The sequence below is a fragment of the Nelumbo nucifera genome, chromosome 1 (genome assembly GCF_055504915.1).
Source record: "Nelumbo nucifera cultivar China Antique chromosome 1, China Antique-T2T, whole genome shotgun sequence".
NCBI lineage: Eukaryota > Viridiplantae > Streptophyta > Magnoliopsida > Proteales > Nelumbonaceae > Nelumbo > Nelumbo nucifera.
In genome coordinates this window covers 16,613,490-16,631,673 of record NC_142649.1, presented here as the reverse complement: position 1 = coordinate 16,631,673, position 18,184 = coordinate 16,613,490, and the positions used below count along the sequence as shown (strand labels likewise).

Genomic DNA, 18,184 nt, shown 5'->3' with positions numbered 1-18,184 from the left:
AGACTTGGGGTAGAAATCTAGAGGAAAAGGGAATAAAATGCTGACGTATTAATGGAACCTGTCAACCAGTGCTCATACATAACGGGCTGGTTTTCAAGGTTTGATAGAACAAAGTGCAGTATGGGAATTGGGAGCCCTTGCAAGGTGTTCCCACATTTTAGTTTATAGGTGTTTGAGTTACAGTATACCACTTGATAGGCACCGCAGTCCAAATCCAAAAGCCAAACTTGTAGAATTCTATAGAGTAAATAGTAAATATACGAAAGACACCGGGATGAAACTCGATTAGATGTGGCAATTACGGGTTTAACATCAAAGTTTGAATAAACAAGAAAATAACAATTACTTAGGAAAGAAAAACAAAATGAAGGCAAAGAGAAGAGAAAGGAGAAAATTAAAATTGGTAGGAGTGGTTGTTGTCCTCCCTCTGAGAAGCCTGAACTCGTCTCAATTTTTCATATAAAAAGAAAAATCTTCTTCCTAAAGTAACCACACCAACCCTATTAAATTCCGTCCAAATGGCGGAGGATAGAAAGCCTTGGGGGGGGGGGGGTGCAAACAGGACTGACCAAGTTCGACGAACATCAACCTATCATGGTAGCAATAATAATAACCACACAATGAACCAAAGGAATATCATAGATATTTGAAATTCTCCTTTTTAATTACGGAAACAGTATTCCAGAGATGAGAAGAAAGTAGGGAACACCCCTTTTCCTCTTCCCCGTTTTACAAGTGGTTGTCTGGTTCCTGGCTTTATGGCTGTCTTCCCCTTCACTGCAATATAAGAAAAAAAATCACACTTTACTAACTGTTTAATAATACGATGACGGTTGAGCAGGAGTGCAACCCACCTCTGCATCATCACCTCCGGCCTTGGCAGAAGTCTCCATCCTCTGGCCATCATCTGCTGCAGACAAATGTGAGTTTAATTTTAATTAGTGAATAAAACAAACTACAACTCGATTTAGTTTTTTTTTCAACTTTCATGTTTGCGTCGGTCATTTCTTAATTCGAAACAGGGGTTACAGATTCTGTTATTCTAGGCTAACGCCCGACGCTAATACAAACTAAAACTGCAAAACTAGCAAACCGATGATGATCGATGAACTGAAAAAAATATGTGAATGCCACTTACTCAATACTCGAGGTGGTGGAAGCCCACAAAGTCATACACACAAATTGACAACTGAATGAACAAGGCTAGATAATTACATTTATGTGTTTGAAGTGTAAACATCAGACTAATATCAACTAGCATGCAATATAATGGTAAAAGATTACCAATTGCATGTCTGGGAATATTTGGAAGTGTAAACATCAGACTAATATCAAATTGCATGTTTTTCACCAATATCATCAACAGAACAACCAAGACAATGCAAATTCATCCTACACACAATCAGATCTAAGAAAGCACCAGCAATAGGTTAATTGCACAGTGATTAGGAGTCACCTTGGACACCTGTGGAAAAGAGGAAAACTCCTAAATTCACTGGGCTGTTTGATACCATTCAACAAAATATACACTAGTTATGCACTTTTGTTCAATGATTTAGCATGCGCATAGCATAAGAGTCATAATGCGTTCAAGTATAAATATCAAAGACAAATAGCAGTCTTCAAAAAAAAAAAAGGACAAATAGCACAGGGTGTAAAAGTGTGCATTTTGGTATAGAAACAAAATCAAACTAGTGGGGAAAAATGTTCAGCCAATCATGCATCGGAATGACAATTTTTAAGAGTGGCAACTCAATAGCATATTGTAAAGAGATAAAAGTAGCTACATGGTTCAGCCATGCAAAAGGTTAGAAAATTACCTCCATCCTCTGGGATATCAGAAGTCCACAAAGTAAGGTTATCCCTCAGGAGTTGCATAATCAAAGTGCTGTCCTTGTAAGATTCCTCACTCAGGGTGTCCAGCTCAGATATAGCTTCATCAAAAGCTTGCTTGGCAAGGTGGCAGGCTCTATGTTATAAGCAGCAACAGTGAGATCAAGTTCCCAGTGTTAAATGAAAGATCATATCATCATATTATACTCAGAAGGATAATAGAAAAATTAAAATCTTACCTTTCAGGTGAGTTCATAATCTCATAGTAAAAGACTGAGAAATTCAATGCCAAACCCAATCGGATAGGATGTGTGGGAGACAAATCAGATTCTGCTGTACTGGAGGCCGTCTACATACAGTGCAACAAAAAGCAGAATTAGTGAATGCCGTGCAGCAATGTTCATTTTATCTGTTGTTTAATAAACCAAATTACACTCCATATTTCAACCAGATATTAAGTAACACTATGTTAAAGTTCTGTGGCTCATTGTAAACAAATTACCAAATTAAGCCAATAAACAAAATATACTGGCTCATTGCATGCCAGTATGATCTATATAGCAGGGCAAAACAAAATATAGATCAACGATAAAAAAATAATAAATAATATAGACCAATGATAAAAAAGAATAAATAATATAGACCAAAACCAACTCAGAAGTCATAGAGTCAGAGGGCACAGAGAAATGAATGCTTTTCCTAGTGTTGCAAATCACTTGGTAGTATCAGGCCTCCAACTTCACATCCAACTATGTTGTACCAAGTCTACACTCACTTTTTCTTGTTACTTTTTATTCATTTCCATGCTAGGTAACAAAAAGGTTCTACACTTTACTACCCTCTTTTGTTAAGATGCCAAGTGCAGGTTAGGATCACTGTCATGATCATATCAAACGCAACTTCAATTTCAATCAGAACAGGGTAGACTGGTACAACCAAGACACCCCACCAGGATTCAATTACTATAAGAATTTCCAACAAATATAAAATAGAAAGCAACTAAAGGATCAAATAGCATCAAAGAAAATGAGAAGGTGCCAAAAAAAGTAAATAGCAAAAAGGTCAAATTTTTATATGGGTACATGAGAAGAATACATGTTCAATAACGAACATCCTAATTAAAGTAATACAAAACACATGCCGTTATGCATAAACAAAACATGTTTGCACAAACATTGATCGTAAGTAGCTCCAAAACAATTCCAATAAGCATTGGGCATACGTATCTCCAAAGCAATCTTAATAAACAATTAAACATTAATCATAAGTATATCCAAAATATTCTCAGTAAGCATTAGTCATCTAGACTTGCAAATGAGTATTCAACAACCTTCTCTTGAATGCCAAGTTTGAACACAGAAATGAGAACGAAGAATTCAGACGCTTGAGTGGATTCGAGTTAGGGAATTAAATATGATGTGGTATTCAAAGTATGGTCTTGGTGAACCTAATACCCTTTCCTGTCTTAACCGAGTTACTCAACCATTTCACAATAAAGTAACAGCATAAAATTCTGGACATACTAAAAGCTAACAGTCAGATCTAAAGTTTACCAATCGTCTAAAACAAGCACAGATCAGACAGGTGAAGACACCCGATTGATCACATTAGAAATGCCACTAGAATGTCCAAAACAAAAGAATCTTCGGCAAAAGAAAGAATAGAAAGTCAACAAGCACACACCTGATAAGCTTTCAGTGACTGATCGGAAGCCTCTTTCCTCTCATTACCGGTCTTAAACTCCGCGAGATAACGGTAGTAGTCCCCTTTCCTGCAACCAGCCAAAACTCCAAACCCTAAAACCCCTGGAACCCCACCAATAAAAACGGAAACAGCCAGCAATAACCAACGGGAACAAGATCCCTCACATCTTATAGTAAAAGACGGTAGATTCCCCAGCAGAAGAGGAAGGAATGAGATGCTCATCGATCACAGTCATGATATCGTTGCAGATGCTCGTGAGCTCGGACTCAACCTTCTGTCTGTACTCCTTGATCCGCTTCGCGTTCTGCTCGTTCCCTTTGGCTTCTTCCTTCTGCTCAATTGACGAAAGTATCCTCCACGAAGCCCTGCGAGCCCCAATCACATTCTTGTAGCCGACGGAGAGTAGATTCCTCTCCTCCACGGTCAATTCGACGTCGAGCTTCGCAACTTTCTTCATCGAATCCACCATTTCTGCCAAAATCAAAGAATGTAAGCCAAAATCCCTAGCTTTCATCAAAGATTAAGAACAGAAACGGATTCAGATACGAGATCTGGAGATGCCAAAAAAAGAAAACCCTAACCATCATATCGCTCGGCCTGCTCGGCGAGCTTGGCGATGTAAACATAGCTATCGCGCTCCTTAGAGGAAGCCATGGCCGATCTGAGAAATTAGGGTTTCCCTCGCTTTGATTTCTCTGTGTGCTCAAAGATTCCTCTCTCTGCTGATACCAATTAGTCAATTTACTCGGTTAGAGAGAGAGAGAGAGAGAGAGTGAAAGGGACACACGGTTTTCGGACGGCAGCAGATAGATTTATAGGAGACCTCGGTGGTTTTCGGACGGCAGCAGATAGATTTCTAGGAGACCTCGGTTTTACAGTCCAGAGTCGCTGGCGGGTGTAGATGCCACGTCGGATTCCCGGTACTGTTGTGGAATGAAAATGCTCCACGTATCACCACTCAATATATATTTGTTCGAGGCTGTCGCTGTGTTTAGGTCGGGTGGGCCTCGCTGCAATTACCCTTATTTATAGACGAATTTAGATTTGAGGAGGAAAACTATTCAAACCTCACTTCTCCCTTTCTTCTCTTACTAAAACATCCCTTAATTTTGTGAAATTTCTTCTCAGTTCGTTTCTTTTAGTTGATACTTGATGCACATCTTACTCTTGCTTACCTACCTACCCTCTGTCGGGTCACCTTCTTAACTCTTAATATTCCGAAAATATCCTCATATTAATACTCAGTTTGGAACAAATACATACCATGCAAATGCATATAAAATATGGTCTTATCCTTTGGCATTTTATTAGTGGCCACTTTCAGGTTTGCACCTGTATTCTCACGCTTGTAAGCTTGAAATTTTACAATGGCCCCTCAATTGGATATTTGTCCCAATTATCTAGGGTCTTGAGAGGAATAGATTGGATAGGTCTTAAGCTTTGGCATTGTCATGCTTGCCAGACCGAGATTTTATCATAATGACCCCTAAGTAAATAAATAAAATAAATCTAAAAATAATCAAACTAAAAACAAAATTAAAATAGCTGCCGAAAAACTTTAGGCTGTGTTTGTTTGCGGTGGAATGTAAAATCTCATCAATGTAAACATCTATCGATGGAGTTTCACACCGAAGGTTTAATATCTCTGAACCATTGAGCTTTGAAAAACATGATTATACATTGATAATCGATGCAAAACTCCAGTCTATCCAAATGCCAATAAATCTGAACCGGGAGTGAAGTTTTACATCGATTTTGAATTACACAGCAAACAGACGTCGACAAAACTGAACTGGCGATAGACTTTTTACATGGATGAGATTTACACTGCCAACAAACACAGCGTTAGCTACTTATGACTAAAATTTTCAACTTTAACTTGTGCCAATGGCCCAACTAGATCGGATTCGAATTCAGACATGTTTTCAAACCCTATGCTAGCCACCCTATCAATTAAAGATTTTTTCACAAAAATAAGTAGTAAAAGTTTATTAAATTCATAAAATCTGAGTCTATTTGAAAAATAATGTCTCTGGAACACTGCAGGAAACAAATCTGAAATGGATACAGATTTTGAATTCGGTTCAGTTTTACATTCATTTGTTTGTGACTATGATTTGCTTCCTTATCTAATGCAAAAATTGAACTTCTTGTCTCTTTTGCATTTATTATTAGTGCAAATTTTGCATATGACAAATCGATGCAAAATTTGCACATTGATCCTATCTTAAATTATGGAGAAATATGGATAGGCTTAATGTAGATTTTTTATTTTCACTGTAGAGCTCACTTTATACATCAATACCCGCTCATGAATTAGCATCAATTTCGAGCTGACACCCATCCCAACTGTATTTTAGGCCTAAAAATTCTAACCCTAAGCTGAACCATCATTCTCCCAAATTACCGAGAAGTACCGACGACCATTTCATTTTGCTTTCTATTATACTCCGGAATAAATAACCTTCCTCATCTTTCATATCAATTAAAGTGCGATCAAACAAATAAGACAAGTCAAATCCTGAAGCACAAATAAACCAAAAGTTACATAGTTAATTTGTACTCCCATACATTTTACATGGTGTAAATGAAATTTACACAACAATTAAACAAACAGAACATTTCTTACAATAGCTTCGCCAATTTCATCAACCTATTGTGGGTCTGTTGTTTCTCACCTGAAAGGTTAGCTTCGTTTTCCTGCTTCTCAGAAAATCAAAGCTAAAAATTGAGAGAAAGCAATGGTTAAATGCAACGATTTATAAAAGCTGTCACTGCACTTTCTTAAGAATAAGAAAAAGAAGCTGACGTGATTTGATCACGCCTTGATGTTGATGGAGAGGGTAATTGGGTAAAATCCCCACTTCCATCAAAACTTTGCTCAATGAACTAAGGGGCTAGTTGATGTGTAAGATTAAAAGCAAAAGATCGAGAAGTAATATTAAAAGTGGGATGCATTTTAATTTTCGATTATGATATTAAAAAAACTTACATCCAATTAACCGCTATCATAAAAGGGGTGATCAATCAGATCATATTCATCAAATTCATGGGGTATTTTGATTGGTCAAATCTCTTCCAGTTTCATGTCTTTTCAGTATCATAGATTTTTCCTTTAATTTAATCATCCGAAAATGAGGTCAACAGAAATAGGCCTTGTGTTAGACAGTTGTATGCCCTTAACTCTAATCAGAATGATGTACATTATGAGTTTATTGTAAATGAATAAAAGTGCATATTTGATTCATGTTCCCTTGGTATGTTTCTGTGTAATACCCTTAAACTGGACACTTAATGAGACTCGTGTTAGTTTAGAATGTTCACAGCCGGTGGGTCGGTCTGGGGAGACATATCCTGATAAGACTGACACTGTTGTGCCACCAAGTCGGTTGGGGTGGCTTGTCTCAGTTGCCAGGGTGAGACCCTAGGCATATACAGTGTAAGATTAATTGAATCTTTGAACTGGACCAGATTTCCAGCATTGCCCTGGACCTTGGAGATTAATGGGCAAATCTGGAAAATTACACCTGACCCCTAGACTCAATTATGATACAGCACTAGGTGTCAGATTGGGCTGTCTTTGATGTACCAATCAGTGAGATTCTTAGCGGGGGTCAAAACCTGTGTATCTTGGGATAATTTGAGAATTCATCTAAGTGGGTGATCATAGTGACAGGATCGGCCCCTTTGTTGGACAAAGGTAATGATCGGGGATGCACTCTCACTGATGGAAACCAAGACTGCCGGCAGCCGATTTCAATCGTTCAGATTTGTTTTTTGCAAAATATATTTTATATGAGATATAAAAGTATATATATTATGGTTTCTAAAATATTTGCAAAAGGTTTTAATTCCCGGGATCCATATAAGTAGAGAGTGCAACACTATTCCTTGTAGTCGAGGGAGAGGTCCTCTCTTTGTCGGGCAGTGTTTGATCATTATGGATTGAGAGGTTAAGTGTAAGACTATTGAGGGTAATACCTGATGGGCTAATCTTGCATCTGCCCACAGTCCCTGGGTGTTAAAAGGTGGCTTGGCCCATGGACCACTTAGGGTAAGTGTTGGGCCCATAGAGCCCATTTGATGGGTTTCATGGGGTGCACTGTCCATAGCAGTGTATTCGGCCAGGCCTTGTAACAAAGGCTGGGCTGAACTCATGTGGCTGATGTGTAGACCAATGCTTGGGTCCCACGCCATTCAAGGAAGCCCAACTGGGCAACAGTTAGGAAGGTTAAGTGAGCACATAAGCTTAATGGGCCTAAAGCCCATTTCGAACTGGACTTATTTAGTAAGTTAAATATGGGCGAATTCTGAGATGGATCAGCAGATAGAATAGGGACTTAACCCTATCCACTAAGAGAGTCCAGATCTAAATATGATTTGGATCTGGAAACCTCCTAATAAGATTAGGAGAAGGTTGATCCAATCTGCAGATTAGATAAGGGTTTATCCTTATCACCTAAAGAGATGTTTGATCCAAATAAGATTTGAATCAGCAACTCCTAATTGGATTAGGAGCTAATCCTTTGGGGTTACAAATAAGGAGGGGGCGGCAGCCTTTAGAGAAGATATACTCACATCCTCTTCAGAGCTGAAAATCACAGAAGAAAGATTTCTGCAATCCCTGCAAAGATTTTTCTTGCCGCCTCCTTCTTGTAGTCGCCAGACATCCAGTTCGATCTCCAGTTGTGGGAGAAGTCAAGATTCGATCTTGACATCAGTTCTTTGAGAAAGAATTGATAGGAAGCTGTGCTCACATGTCATCCTACTATTTCTTGCGAAGGACATAATTCTTGGAGAAAAATACTGCTGATTCTGCTCCATCCTGCACTGCGCCATCTTCAGTGGGAGCAGTCTTTGGATCCTTCCTTGGGCGTGAACACCTTCGTTGGGAGATATTATTTCTCCGTATCAGGTATAATCCTTTCCTACTCCTTTTGGTTCAGATCTGGTTCAGTTTATGGTTCAAAATTGATCATTGAAAATATGATTTTCTAAATAGGGAATGCGATTCCCAATTGAAGGGAGAGAAAATTTTTGAAATTCGCCCCTTTATTCCGCAAGATTCGGGCGTCCATACGATGGATCTCTCTTCCCTTCACCTTGACCCAATCAGGTGGTAAGCGAACTATCCCGGCTTTGGGCCACAAGACCAATCATTGCCATGTGCTGTCCAAGGGGTGTTTCTTTCCATTAAGTGCTGATTTGGGAGGGCTGAAGTATAACAACTTTATCCAGCCATTTATATTACAAAGGAGAGATTGAGGAGGACAATGTATATAGATATAGAGGAAAATTGACAAAAAGAGGGGCACCTGAGTTTTATGTGATACGAAAACACTACTTATAAGGAAAATTCTATAAAACAATTGTAAGACCAACTATGCTGTTTGGAGTAGGTGTTGGGTAGTCAAAGAAATGTGATGTCCAAAAAATGAGTGTGGTAAAGATACGTATGCTGAAATGGATGAGTGGAAAATCTAGAAAGAGTCTCTGAGCCTCTGAGGTATGTCCTAAGGGAGAACTCTCTGATGCTTAAGTTAATAGTCCAACTATGTGAAGTCAAACCGAGCCAAGGTAATTTGGCCAACAAGGTGAAAAGGGCACGGGGTGAGAGCAAGAGAACAAAAAGAGGGCTAGAGAGCATGTCCCTTGCCCATCGTTCAACTATTTATGGAGAGAGGGAGAGAGTCATCCTTGCTGGAAGCACAAACAACAAATCTGTTTTACCTCAATTGAATCAGCAGAACTTCAAGCCTTAAGGCTAGGCTGTAAATTAGCCAGTTCTCTACCACATACGAGGGTCATTTTTGAATCGGATGCTAAGTAGGTCACCACGACCATAAACAGTGACCATCTTGCTCGATTCTCCCCCAATGGGGCAGTTTATTCTGACATCAGCCAGTTGAGGAACCATCTTACAAAAAGCAAGGTATATCGTGGAGATCGAGGAAATGGAGAAAATTACCATCTCTACATTCATGGATAATAAAGATTGTTTAATTTGAAGGTTCAAAAATCATAATGATACTAAACCTAATCCTCTCTTAATGCTGAAATCTTTTAATAAGTTGCAAAGGGAGAGGAGGTGATTTCAAGAACTTTTCACGAGATCTGTCATATTTCACAACATTGTTTTCAACTCACCAATCACCATATATTTGGACGTTCGAATCATCCAAACTATCACTCAATCATGATTTCGGGTCCGGTTTAGCTAAAACCCAAGATTTGGTCAAACCCATTGAGTAGTTAAAAAACCGTCCGACCTAGGCGGCTGAACTGTTGCAAAAACTATTAGGCCTCTAAGTCGGTTTTAAAACGTTGGCCCATAAGCCCTTTTGGGAGGACTTCAGCTTTGATTAAGCTGTATTGATTGAGATGTAGACCTTCATTGAAAAGTCAATTTTCAGTTCAGTTAAATTTATTTTTGGCTTTCTAATTTTTACAAAATATGACTTCATGGCTTTTCAGGTTTTAGCAAACATAGTTTATAGTTAATTGTAAATATATATATCATTAAAATAATACATTTTCTATGTATTTATGTACTATTTGTGGTTATTTGATGTTAGTTTTAGTGTTATTAAAGCATTTATGAAATTTGAATGCATTTATGTAATGTATGTAAATGTTTCTATATTTTTCATCCATATTCATGTATTTCCAAAATATATCCTTATCCATATCTATGTCCAAATTGTCCAATACAATATTGGATACCAATACTTTAATCCTTGATCGTAAAATAAAGCATTTAGAATTACAACTGTTACAAATAGAAGGAGATCAAATTCAAGCACTCTGTCAAGATGGGTCACATTGAATGGTATTTCCGGACACTCTGTACATGGGCCACTTGACAAGTTATGGGTCCGGCCAATTCAAGGGGCCTGTGGCCTCAAGGCTGAAACCCATGCTTTGGCCTATGTACTGTATCCCTTCAGGCTTCATCTACATCCACTCATAATACTCATCCAATCATGATAACACCGTGTCAGCCCCACCCCATACATGAACCCAGTCAGGTGGTTGATGTGCTTTATCATGATTGGCCCAGTATCCTACGGTTCCAATGGAGTAGTACTCCAGGTGCCAAAGTGGCCAAATTTTCTTGGGTCTGCTCCCTTTTCCTTCTTCTTTTCCCCCTTTTGTTCTGAGAAAACTGGTCTGGTGGGGTGGAGTGGGCCTGGCATCCATCCAGATGGGCGAGACCTGCGGTGAGCCAATTTTCTTTTACAGGGAAACATGATGAAAGGGGAGGCCAAACATGGAATCATCCAATCAAATTATTCTCTGATGAGTGGGGGCCAGCCATTTGGGTTTGACCTATCTGAATCTGGTGCCACAGCGAGTGGATGATGAGGTTGAGAAGAATGCTAGAGTGAAAAGGGCTCAATTGGGCTCAATTGGAAGAAGTAGTCTTCCCCATGGAATTTTCCTCTCCCCAGAAGAAAGCCAGTAACTAGTAGTCAATTGGAAGGAGAGTGGATGCATTGCTGGTTTTCCAGCTTGACAAAGCACAGTGACATCAGTGAGTGCTATGAACGGCACGGAGTCAGGAGTCTGTTTGGTTGGTACGGGTATGGAAGCTGGCTTATGGGCTTTAAATTCTAGACCTACTGCTCAATCCCCCAAACACCCATGAAAGTTTAAACTGCCCGGCCTCACAAATTATTTGTGTCTCTTACAAGAGCCCATTAATGAAGGTTCAAGTAGGCCGAGAGATTAGTTGGGAAAGATCATTATGTTTTGTGCTTTTTTTTTTACTAGGTTCAGTTAGTACAAATAGAAATATGACTAAAGGTTCTGTTAATGTCTAAATATCATACATTGAAGACGAGGCAGGAACATAATGGATGATGGGTTTAAGTCATTTCATCAAATTGACTCTATAACCTCTCAAGAGGGCCCAGTAGATTCAGTCCAGATCCATCAACATGTGAGAGACAGGGGGAGGATCACATCACACCCATTTGATAATATGAGTAGACCTTGCTCCGTTGGACAAAAGAAAAAGAAATTAGAGGAAGTCAAACTGTCAGAGTATTGGTCCTATTGGACTATTAGGGAATTTGGATTTTATTCTCACAAAACATGTAAGTATGGAGATGTTCTGAGTCCACGGCTACAAAATGCTGTGAATACGGTTTTGTGAGGATGAATTCGATTGCCAAAGAATCGAGTTGCCAACCAAACAGGCCTTTGTACAAGAGAACCCACCTTTTCTAATAGGTTGTTACTTGTTGGTGCTTATGTTGTGTGCAACTTCATGACTTCAAACTTGCTTTCTTCATAAAGTTATTTTTACTTTACTTACTTTACTTTCTGCTGCTACAGCTGAGACAGTGCATTAACTTGTATGGTTAGAAAAGTAAATAGAAACACACATCATTCAAACAGAAAAGAAACCTGTTCTAACTTGAATGCGAAAGAAATGCTTTGATATGTTTCCCCGACTTCCAAAGTTCAAAGAAGTTAGATAAACTTAGAATCTCTGATCTTATAGCTCCTTGGCTCCCTCTATTGGAAAATAAAGCCTATCTCTTTGCTAGATGATTTCAACTATTTCAGGCATTTAAAAGGGTTATGTGGTCAATCTAGACCTTCCACCATACAACCAACCTTTTAGATCGAATATTCTTCTAATTATCTTTTCATGTCAGTTGCATGATCCTTCATTTATTGGATATCTTCACTTAAGGCTTTGTTTGGTTTGAAAGAAAAGGTAGGAAAAGTAAGAGAAAGAAAAACCTGCATAAGATTTGTATAGATTTTCCTGGCTTTCTCTACCTTTTCTTTCAAACCAAATACAATCTTAGAGATACAGTTGTTCAAAAACCTGAGAAGATAGACCTTTTCCTTGCTAAAACAGAAGGGGCTCTTAAGCTGAAATTTACTGAAAAGGTAAAGGTGCCAATACCTCTTAAGTTATGTTTGATTTGATAGAAAATAAGAGAAGAATATAAAGTTTAGAGAAAGTTCTAAAGGCTGCATATGAAAATGGTGTAAATACACTTTTACACCATAGAGTTCTACATCAATTTTTTTTTTTTTTGGATACATGGGGAAGACACATTGATTGGTTTAAAAAAGGTGTAAATGGGAACGGCAATTATAGATGTAAAGTTTTACATGCTTTTTATAAAAATAAGTTCCCCTTAATTATTGATGTAAAACTTGATCTGTATGGAACAAGATTTTCGAACCGCCGTTGACTTGGACTGTCGGACCATTCAGCCTGAGAATCGTTCAGGAAGCTGGTTTTGTTTTACCCCAAACCCATTTTTTGGTCAAAAACCATTGAAAAAGTCAATAATCCGTTGATCCATCGATCCATTCAACAGTTTTGACCGTTTTTTATTTTTAATTTATTTGTTAGAACGGGCTGTTTGTTCTAACCAAACGGTTGGACCATCGACCCAAAAACCGATGACCAGAACGGTTCCAATTCCAAATCGTTTTTTAAAATGTTGGTATGGAGTTTTACATCGACTTTTAATGGTTATTTATACTCCATCCAAATAGTTACAAAACTGGACCAAAGTATAATATTACACTAATCCACAAACAAACACATACTTTAATAATTTCAAAACATTTGTTAAGAACTTTTCTTCAACTTTTTATTTCTTTTCTTGTTATCTATCGAACCAAACACAGCCCTAAAATACCAAGTGAAACATTTATTAAACACATAAATCTTTGCTAGGTGAATGGATTAATAAGCTTGTTACCAGCAGAAAAGACAGCACATTTATTTGGCTACTTTCTTATTAGTGATAATGGTATTCCATTCTTGAATGCATGCATCTCCTAATTAAAACTGACAGTGGGCCCTCCAATAACTGAGGCTCATGGATGAAATGGGAGTTGGTTGCAACGAGGAAAACAAGAGCTTTGTATCATTGTACTGATTCCTTCCAATGGGTAAGAGAGAGTGTAGTATCTCTTTGGACCTTTTTTTGGTCTGGAACCATTACTCAGTCTGACGAGAAAATCATTTTGCTTGCGATAAAGCTGTACTATTTTGACACCATAATGGGTATTCAAGTGGGTTGTTCGAGGACTTTAGTGCCCGTTTGGGAGCGATTTTACAAGCGGTTTGTGAGAGGAAGTTGTGAAGCTATGTTTGATGGAAATTTCAAAAAAATTAAAGAAAAATTCTCGATTAGTGTACTTTGGGCTAGTGCCACTTTAGTCCCTAAATTTTAAAATGCGATAATTCAGTACCCAAACTTTCAAAACGTGACAATTTAGTATCTGTCGTTAATTAGCTATTAACCAACCGTTCAATGGCATTTGAAAAGACACAAATGCCCTTCAACTGTTAATTTTTTGGTCAATGATTGAATAGTTGATAAAGAAAATTAGATGACACTCTAAGGGCATTTGTGTCTTTTTCAAATGCCACTTAACAGCTAATTAACGATTGATTATCACGTTTTAAAAGTTCAGATACTGAATTATCGCATTTTAAAGTTCGGGGATCAAAATGACACTAGCCCAAAATACAGGATACTAAAGCGGCTCAACCTTTCCGGTGAAACTATTTTAGATAGATTATTTTCTAAAGCGGCTCAACCAACACTGAAACCCTTCCAAACGATCTATGGGGCTGGTTGGGGGAATTATAGTGGAGAAATGGTTTGCGTCAAGTGCTTTACAGTTTTGGTTGGCAAGACACGACAAGATCTACCGGATGAACATGTACCCTTTTCATATTCTTTCAATTGCTTGTAAGTTCTTGGGTGGGGGCAAAAAGGTTGAGAAGGATCAGCTGTAGCTTGTTGCTCCACTGGAGTTTTAACTTAGCGATTATAAATTGTGGGTCGTTTTTTTTTTCCTTTCAAACTGAATCAGTCCTTCAGTTTTTGGAAAACTATAAAACTATACCGAACTGAAATCAATCAATTAATCGATAACTGATTGATCAGTTCAGTTTTTGACGAATTCGATCATTCGATTTTTCATTTTTTTTTTATATTTTACATATATACATACCAATTGATTCGATATCGATTAACTGCTGATTTTTCATATTGGTTAATTGATACCAAACCTATCGGTTCGATTAATCAGATTCTTTTTATTTGTTTTCATTCATGAACACCCCTACAAAAGGACTTGAAAAAATAAAAGGGAAGATGAGATTGGATGGAGCTGTTCTTGGCCTTGAGATCAAAGAGTCAGGAGCAGGTACGAATAGTTCTTAGGTACCAGTTTGGAATGTTCATAGCTGGCAAAGGAAAAGTCGTGGAAAGTGGTTGAGTCAGGAAACTTTCAGTTGGCTACTTGGCCAACAGCAACTTTTGCTTCTTCCGTACTCAAAGCCGAGTCTTTTTTTTTTCGATAAAGGGAGTACAGAAAGTATAGCAGACAGCAGAATAGGTCACCATCACTTGTACATTACTACGGTTAAAGATTAACACTAGACATGGTGTCGAGATGTGGTTGTTGAAACAATCTTACAATCACATGGCAGACATCAGAGAGGTTGGATTCCACCATTACTCAACTTTTTCTTACCCCAAAGAGTTTCAGTGGTCCATGGCTAAAGAGCCTAAGTTTTAAGGTAGAGCAGGTTCCCCACCATAATTGTGAATTACTGCTTATTTTCCAAGTCTTGATCATCTTTTAATCTTCATTCTTTTCCCCTTACTCAGACCTTTGAATCCTCACTTTGAACAGGTGTATTGGCTTTCCATAAAAAAAGTTTTACTATATAGCCAAAAAAAGCATCATGAACTTTCTATACTTGCATCTAGTTTACAACATTGTACAGCCTTTTAAGTACACCCACATAAACTTTGTGGCTATAAGCTAGCAGCAATTAATGGGGTAGACTCCTGTTGTTTTATGCTGTCTGCAACATGAGCAACCACTCCAACACCGGCATTGTGAAGCCATTCGTTCTTCACCTGAAGCATCATCAATTATTTAATTAATAAAAACAGAAGAATTTGTAAGAATAGGGAGCATAATTATGTTGATTGATAAGTGAATTGAATCAGACATGGATATTATTATGGGCGAAGAAGGGCCAAAATGCCGAATGAAAGCTGACGTCGACCTTCTTCCACCCTAATCTTTGTAAGCCACGTATCATTTCCTCTGTCAAATGATATAATGATGTTAACACCAGTAAGGGATTAGACCACATAGAATAAGAAGCAACATCATTAGTTTCATTACATAGATATTAACCTTCCATAATATCATGGTACTCTGTAGTATTTTGTGTGCTGGGTTCATTTTGTGCTGCCTCCTTTGCTTTTGCTGCTTCTGGAGGAAAATGAGGGCCCTTGGATGATACAGGGGGGCAATACTCCACATCTACAACATGTTTGTAACCATCCAAAGATCGTCGAGGGGGCTGCCAGTTTTCAGTAGACAGCCAACACATACAAGAGATTAAGATTTTATTGTAGCAGGGAAAAAATGAGATAAAAAATATGATATACACCACTTGTATCTTTGATGTAACTTTGTTGACTTTTCACTTTATGTTTTTTCTTTTCTAGTTTACAAACATAAAATTAAAATTCTAAGAATTACCACCTCCCAGTTCAAAGCAGAAAGACCTGGAAATGCCTAAGGTGAAACATCACAGGAACTCAGGAAGTGATAAACAATTCCTTGCTCAAGTTGATGACAATCATAGCTTGTGGGAAAATGTGTCAGAGAGAGTTTCTTAATTCTCTAAAAATCTCAAAAATTTTCTCTTCAACATACATGTATTTGCACCACCAAAAATCACATAAACTTTGTTCAACATGAGAGTTATGGCACTATGCATTTCTTGTAAGCTGGTCTATTGCATACAATGGTAAGAACAAAATAAGTAAATAAAGCACAAAAACCTAATCATAACATATTATGCTTGATCAAGAACCAAATTGTCCCAAACTGTCAAAAGAGAGACCTACCAGAGAAATTATATTTCAATGCCAGAGGAACTTTTACAATAGCTCCACAAGTACTATCCTACTCTGATATCCAGTGCCAGAGATTATGCGAATAAGCTGGTATATGAACACTTCAGGCATGTCAAGGCCCAACAATTTAATCAAGAAAGTAAGAACGTGCAAGGTCAGGTTCCAGAAAAGAATTGGGCATTCGATTTTTTTTTCTATTTTTTTTCCAATTTCATTGTCTGATTATCTATAATATTTTGTCGATCCAAATTGTTGTAAAATCTGAATGGTGTAGCTCAAGAAACAAGTCATCATATATACCTTAACAAGTTCTTTCTCCCTCCTTATAGAGGATGTTCGCCAACCAACCATATCTAAACAGTATTTAAGGAAGCTATTTCAAGAGGAAAAGAGAAAAGTATCACACCATGCAATCCCAAAAACAATATTTGGTTTTGAATGATATATATTCAATTAATTCCCAAACAGAAGCTAAAAGTAACCTAATAACAATAATAAACAATGGGTTCCATTAAGTGGATACGGTCATAAGAGACATTGGCATAAACAATACGGCACCTGAATGCCCCAAGAGCAGATCTGCAAGATGAACAGAAAGTTGGTACATAAATGTAATCATGTTTAAAATATAAGCTTCTTCTAAAGAAACCTTACATAAATTTTCCATCTTCACAATCAGATGCCATTCTCAGAAGAAGAGGAGGTTTGCTGGGTTTGCCATCTGTAAGGAATAGTTGGCGACCAGTTCGTCCAACAAAAAATGGAGCTATGGGTGCAGCAAGTTTTTCCAAGATAGGGACACCAAGTAGAAATGGAAGCTGAAGATAGAACAAAAACATGAGATTGCTTTTACAAGTAACCCACAATAATAAAATGAATTTGGATTTGGGAAACAAAATAATTCAATATCCATCTACTTTCACCAGTTTTCCACATTTACCCAGATAATTTTCCTGAAAAGCAAAGCAAGAACAAATGCAAGGATACCAGCTACTTTAGCCATAAATCTTTGACAGACGGAAATTCATACCATAGAAGTGGAAATATAGAGAAATACAATCAAATGAACCTAAAAGTGTTGTATTTTTAAGCAGAAACAAAGAGCATACAGTAAAACACACAATGTCTTGTCAAAAGAAAAGGACTGTCAAGGAACCGATTACCCTAAAAGGTTAAGCTGTTAGCTGAGGTCCCTAAATAGATTTTTATTCTCTAATGTTCCCCCTCATGTGAAATCGTATAGTGCTCGAAGCATGGACAAGCACAGGCCCACCCATACCTTGTGCTGAAATTTAATTAATTATAATGGGGACAGCGAGAATCGAACACTGGACCACTTGTTCAAACAAGCTCTAATACCATGTCAATGAACCATTCAACCTAAATGCTTAAGCTGTTAGGTGAGGTCCCTGAATAGGTTTTTATTCTCTAACAAGGATAAATAAATCTTCATTCCAAAGTTGAAATATACACCAATGGGGAATCTTTATTAACCCAACCATGTGTACCATTGGCTTACTAGTTTTGTTACGTGACAGGAGCTGATCAGCCCCAAAGATATATTCATGTTACAACCACAAAAGTGGAATTGAATTAAGATGTTGGTCTCCATTACTATTTCATAAAAATGAAGTCGCAATTTAACAGCATCCTTCAAGTTTATAAAAAAACAAAAACCTGACAAGTAAGCCTTCTCTGGCTTTAGACTT

General features: G+C 37.8%; 2 protein-coding genes across 3 annotated transcripts in view; both read right to left on the bottom strand.

Annotated features, from left to right (window-relative positions):
- Positions 1 to 256: 256 nt before the first annotated feature.
- On the bottom strand, positions 257 to 4,535 carry LOC104611601 (14-3-3-like protein D). 2 transcript variants are annotated; one of them, XM_010278736.3, is made up of 7 exons: positions 4,119 to 4,535; positions 3,702 to 4,008; positions 3,517 to 3,604; positions 2,073 to 2,182; positions 1,821 to 1,969; positions 855 to 910; positions 257 to 777 (listed from the first exon to the last, which is right to left on the bottom strand). In XM_010278736.3, the coding sequence occupies exons 1-7, from the start codon at positions 4,189 to 4,191 to the stop codon at positions 775 to 777; spliced, it is 786 nt and encodes a 261-aa protein (XP_010277038.1). In that variant the 5' UTR covers positions 4,192 to 4,535; the 3' UTR covers positions 257 to 774. The 2 variants fall into 2 exon arrangements, with proteins under 2 accessions (XP_010277038.1, XP_019055676.1); XM_019200131.2 differs by having other exon boundaries at positions 855 to 907.
- A 10,698-nt stretch (positions 4,536 to 15,233) lies between these two features.
- The window catches only part of LOC104611600 (Hydrolase-like protein family), a 35,020-nt gene continuing 32,069 nt past the window's right edge, over positions 15,234 to 18,184 (bottom strand). Inside the window, exons 6-11 of the mRNA XM_010278735.3 lie at positions 17,130 to 17,293; positions 16,999 to 17,054; positions 16,776 to 16,828; positions 15,745 to 15,913; positions 15,554 to 15,651; positions 15,234 to 15,458 (exon numbers count right to left, since the gene is read on the bottom strand). Of these exons, the coding sequence (XP_010277037.1) occupies positions 15,354 to 15,458; positions 15,554 to 15,651; positions 15,745 to 15,913; positions 16,776 to 16,828; positions 16,999 to 17,054; positions 17,130 to 17,293 (645 nt within the window). The 3' untranslated portion in view covers positions 15,234 to 15,353. The remainder of the gene's footprint in view (positions 15,459 to 15,553; positions 15,652 to 15,744; positions 15,914 to 16,775; positions 16,829 to 16,998; positions 17,055 to 17,129; positions 17,294 to 18,184) is intronic.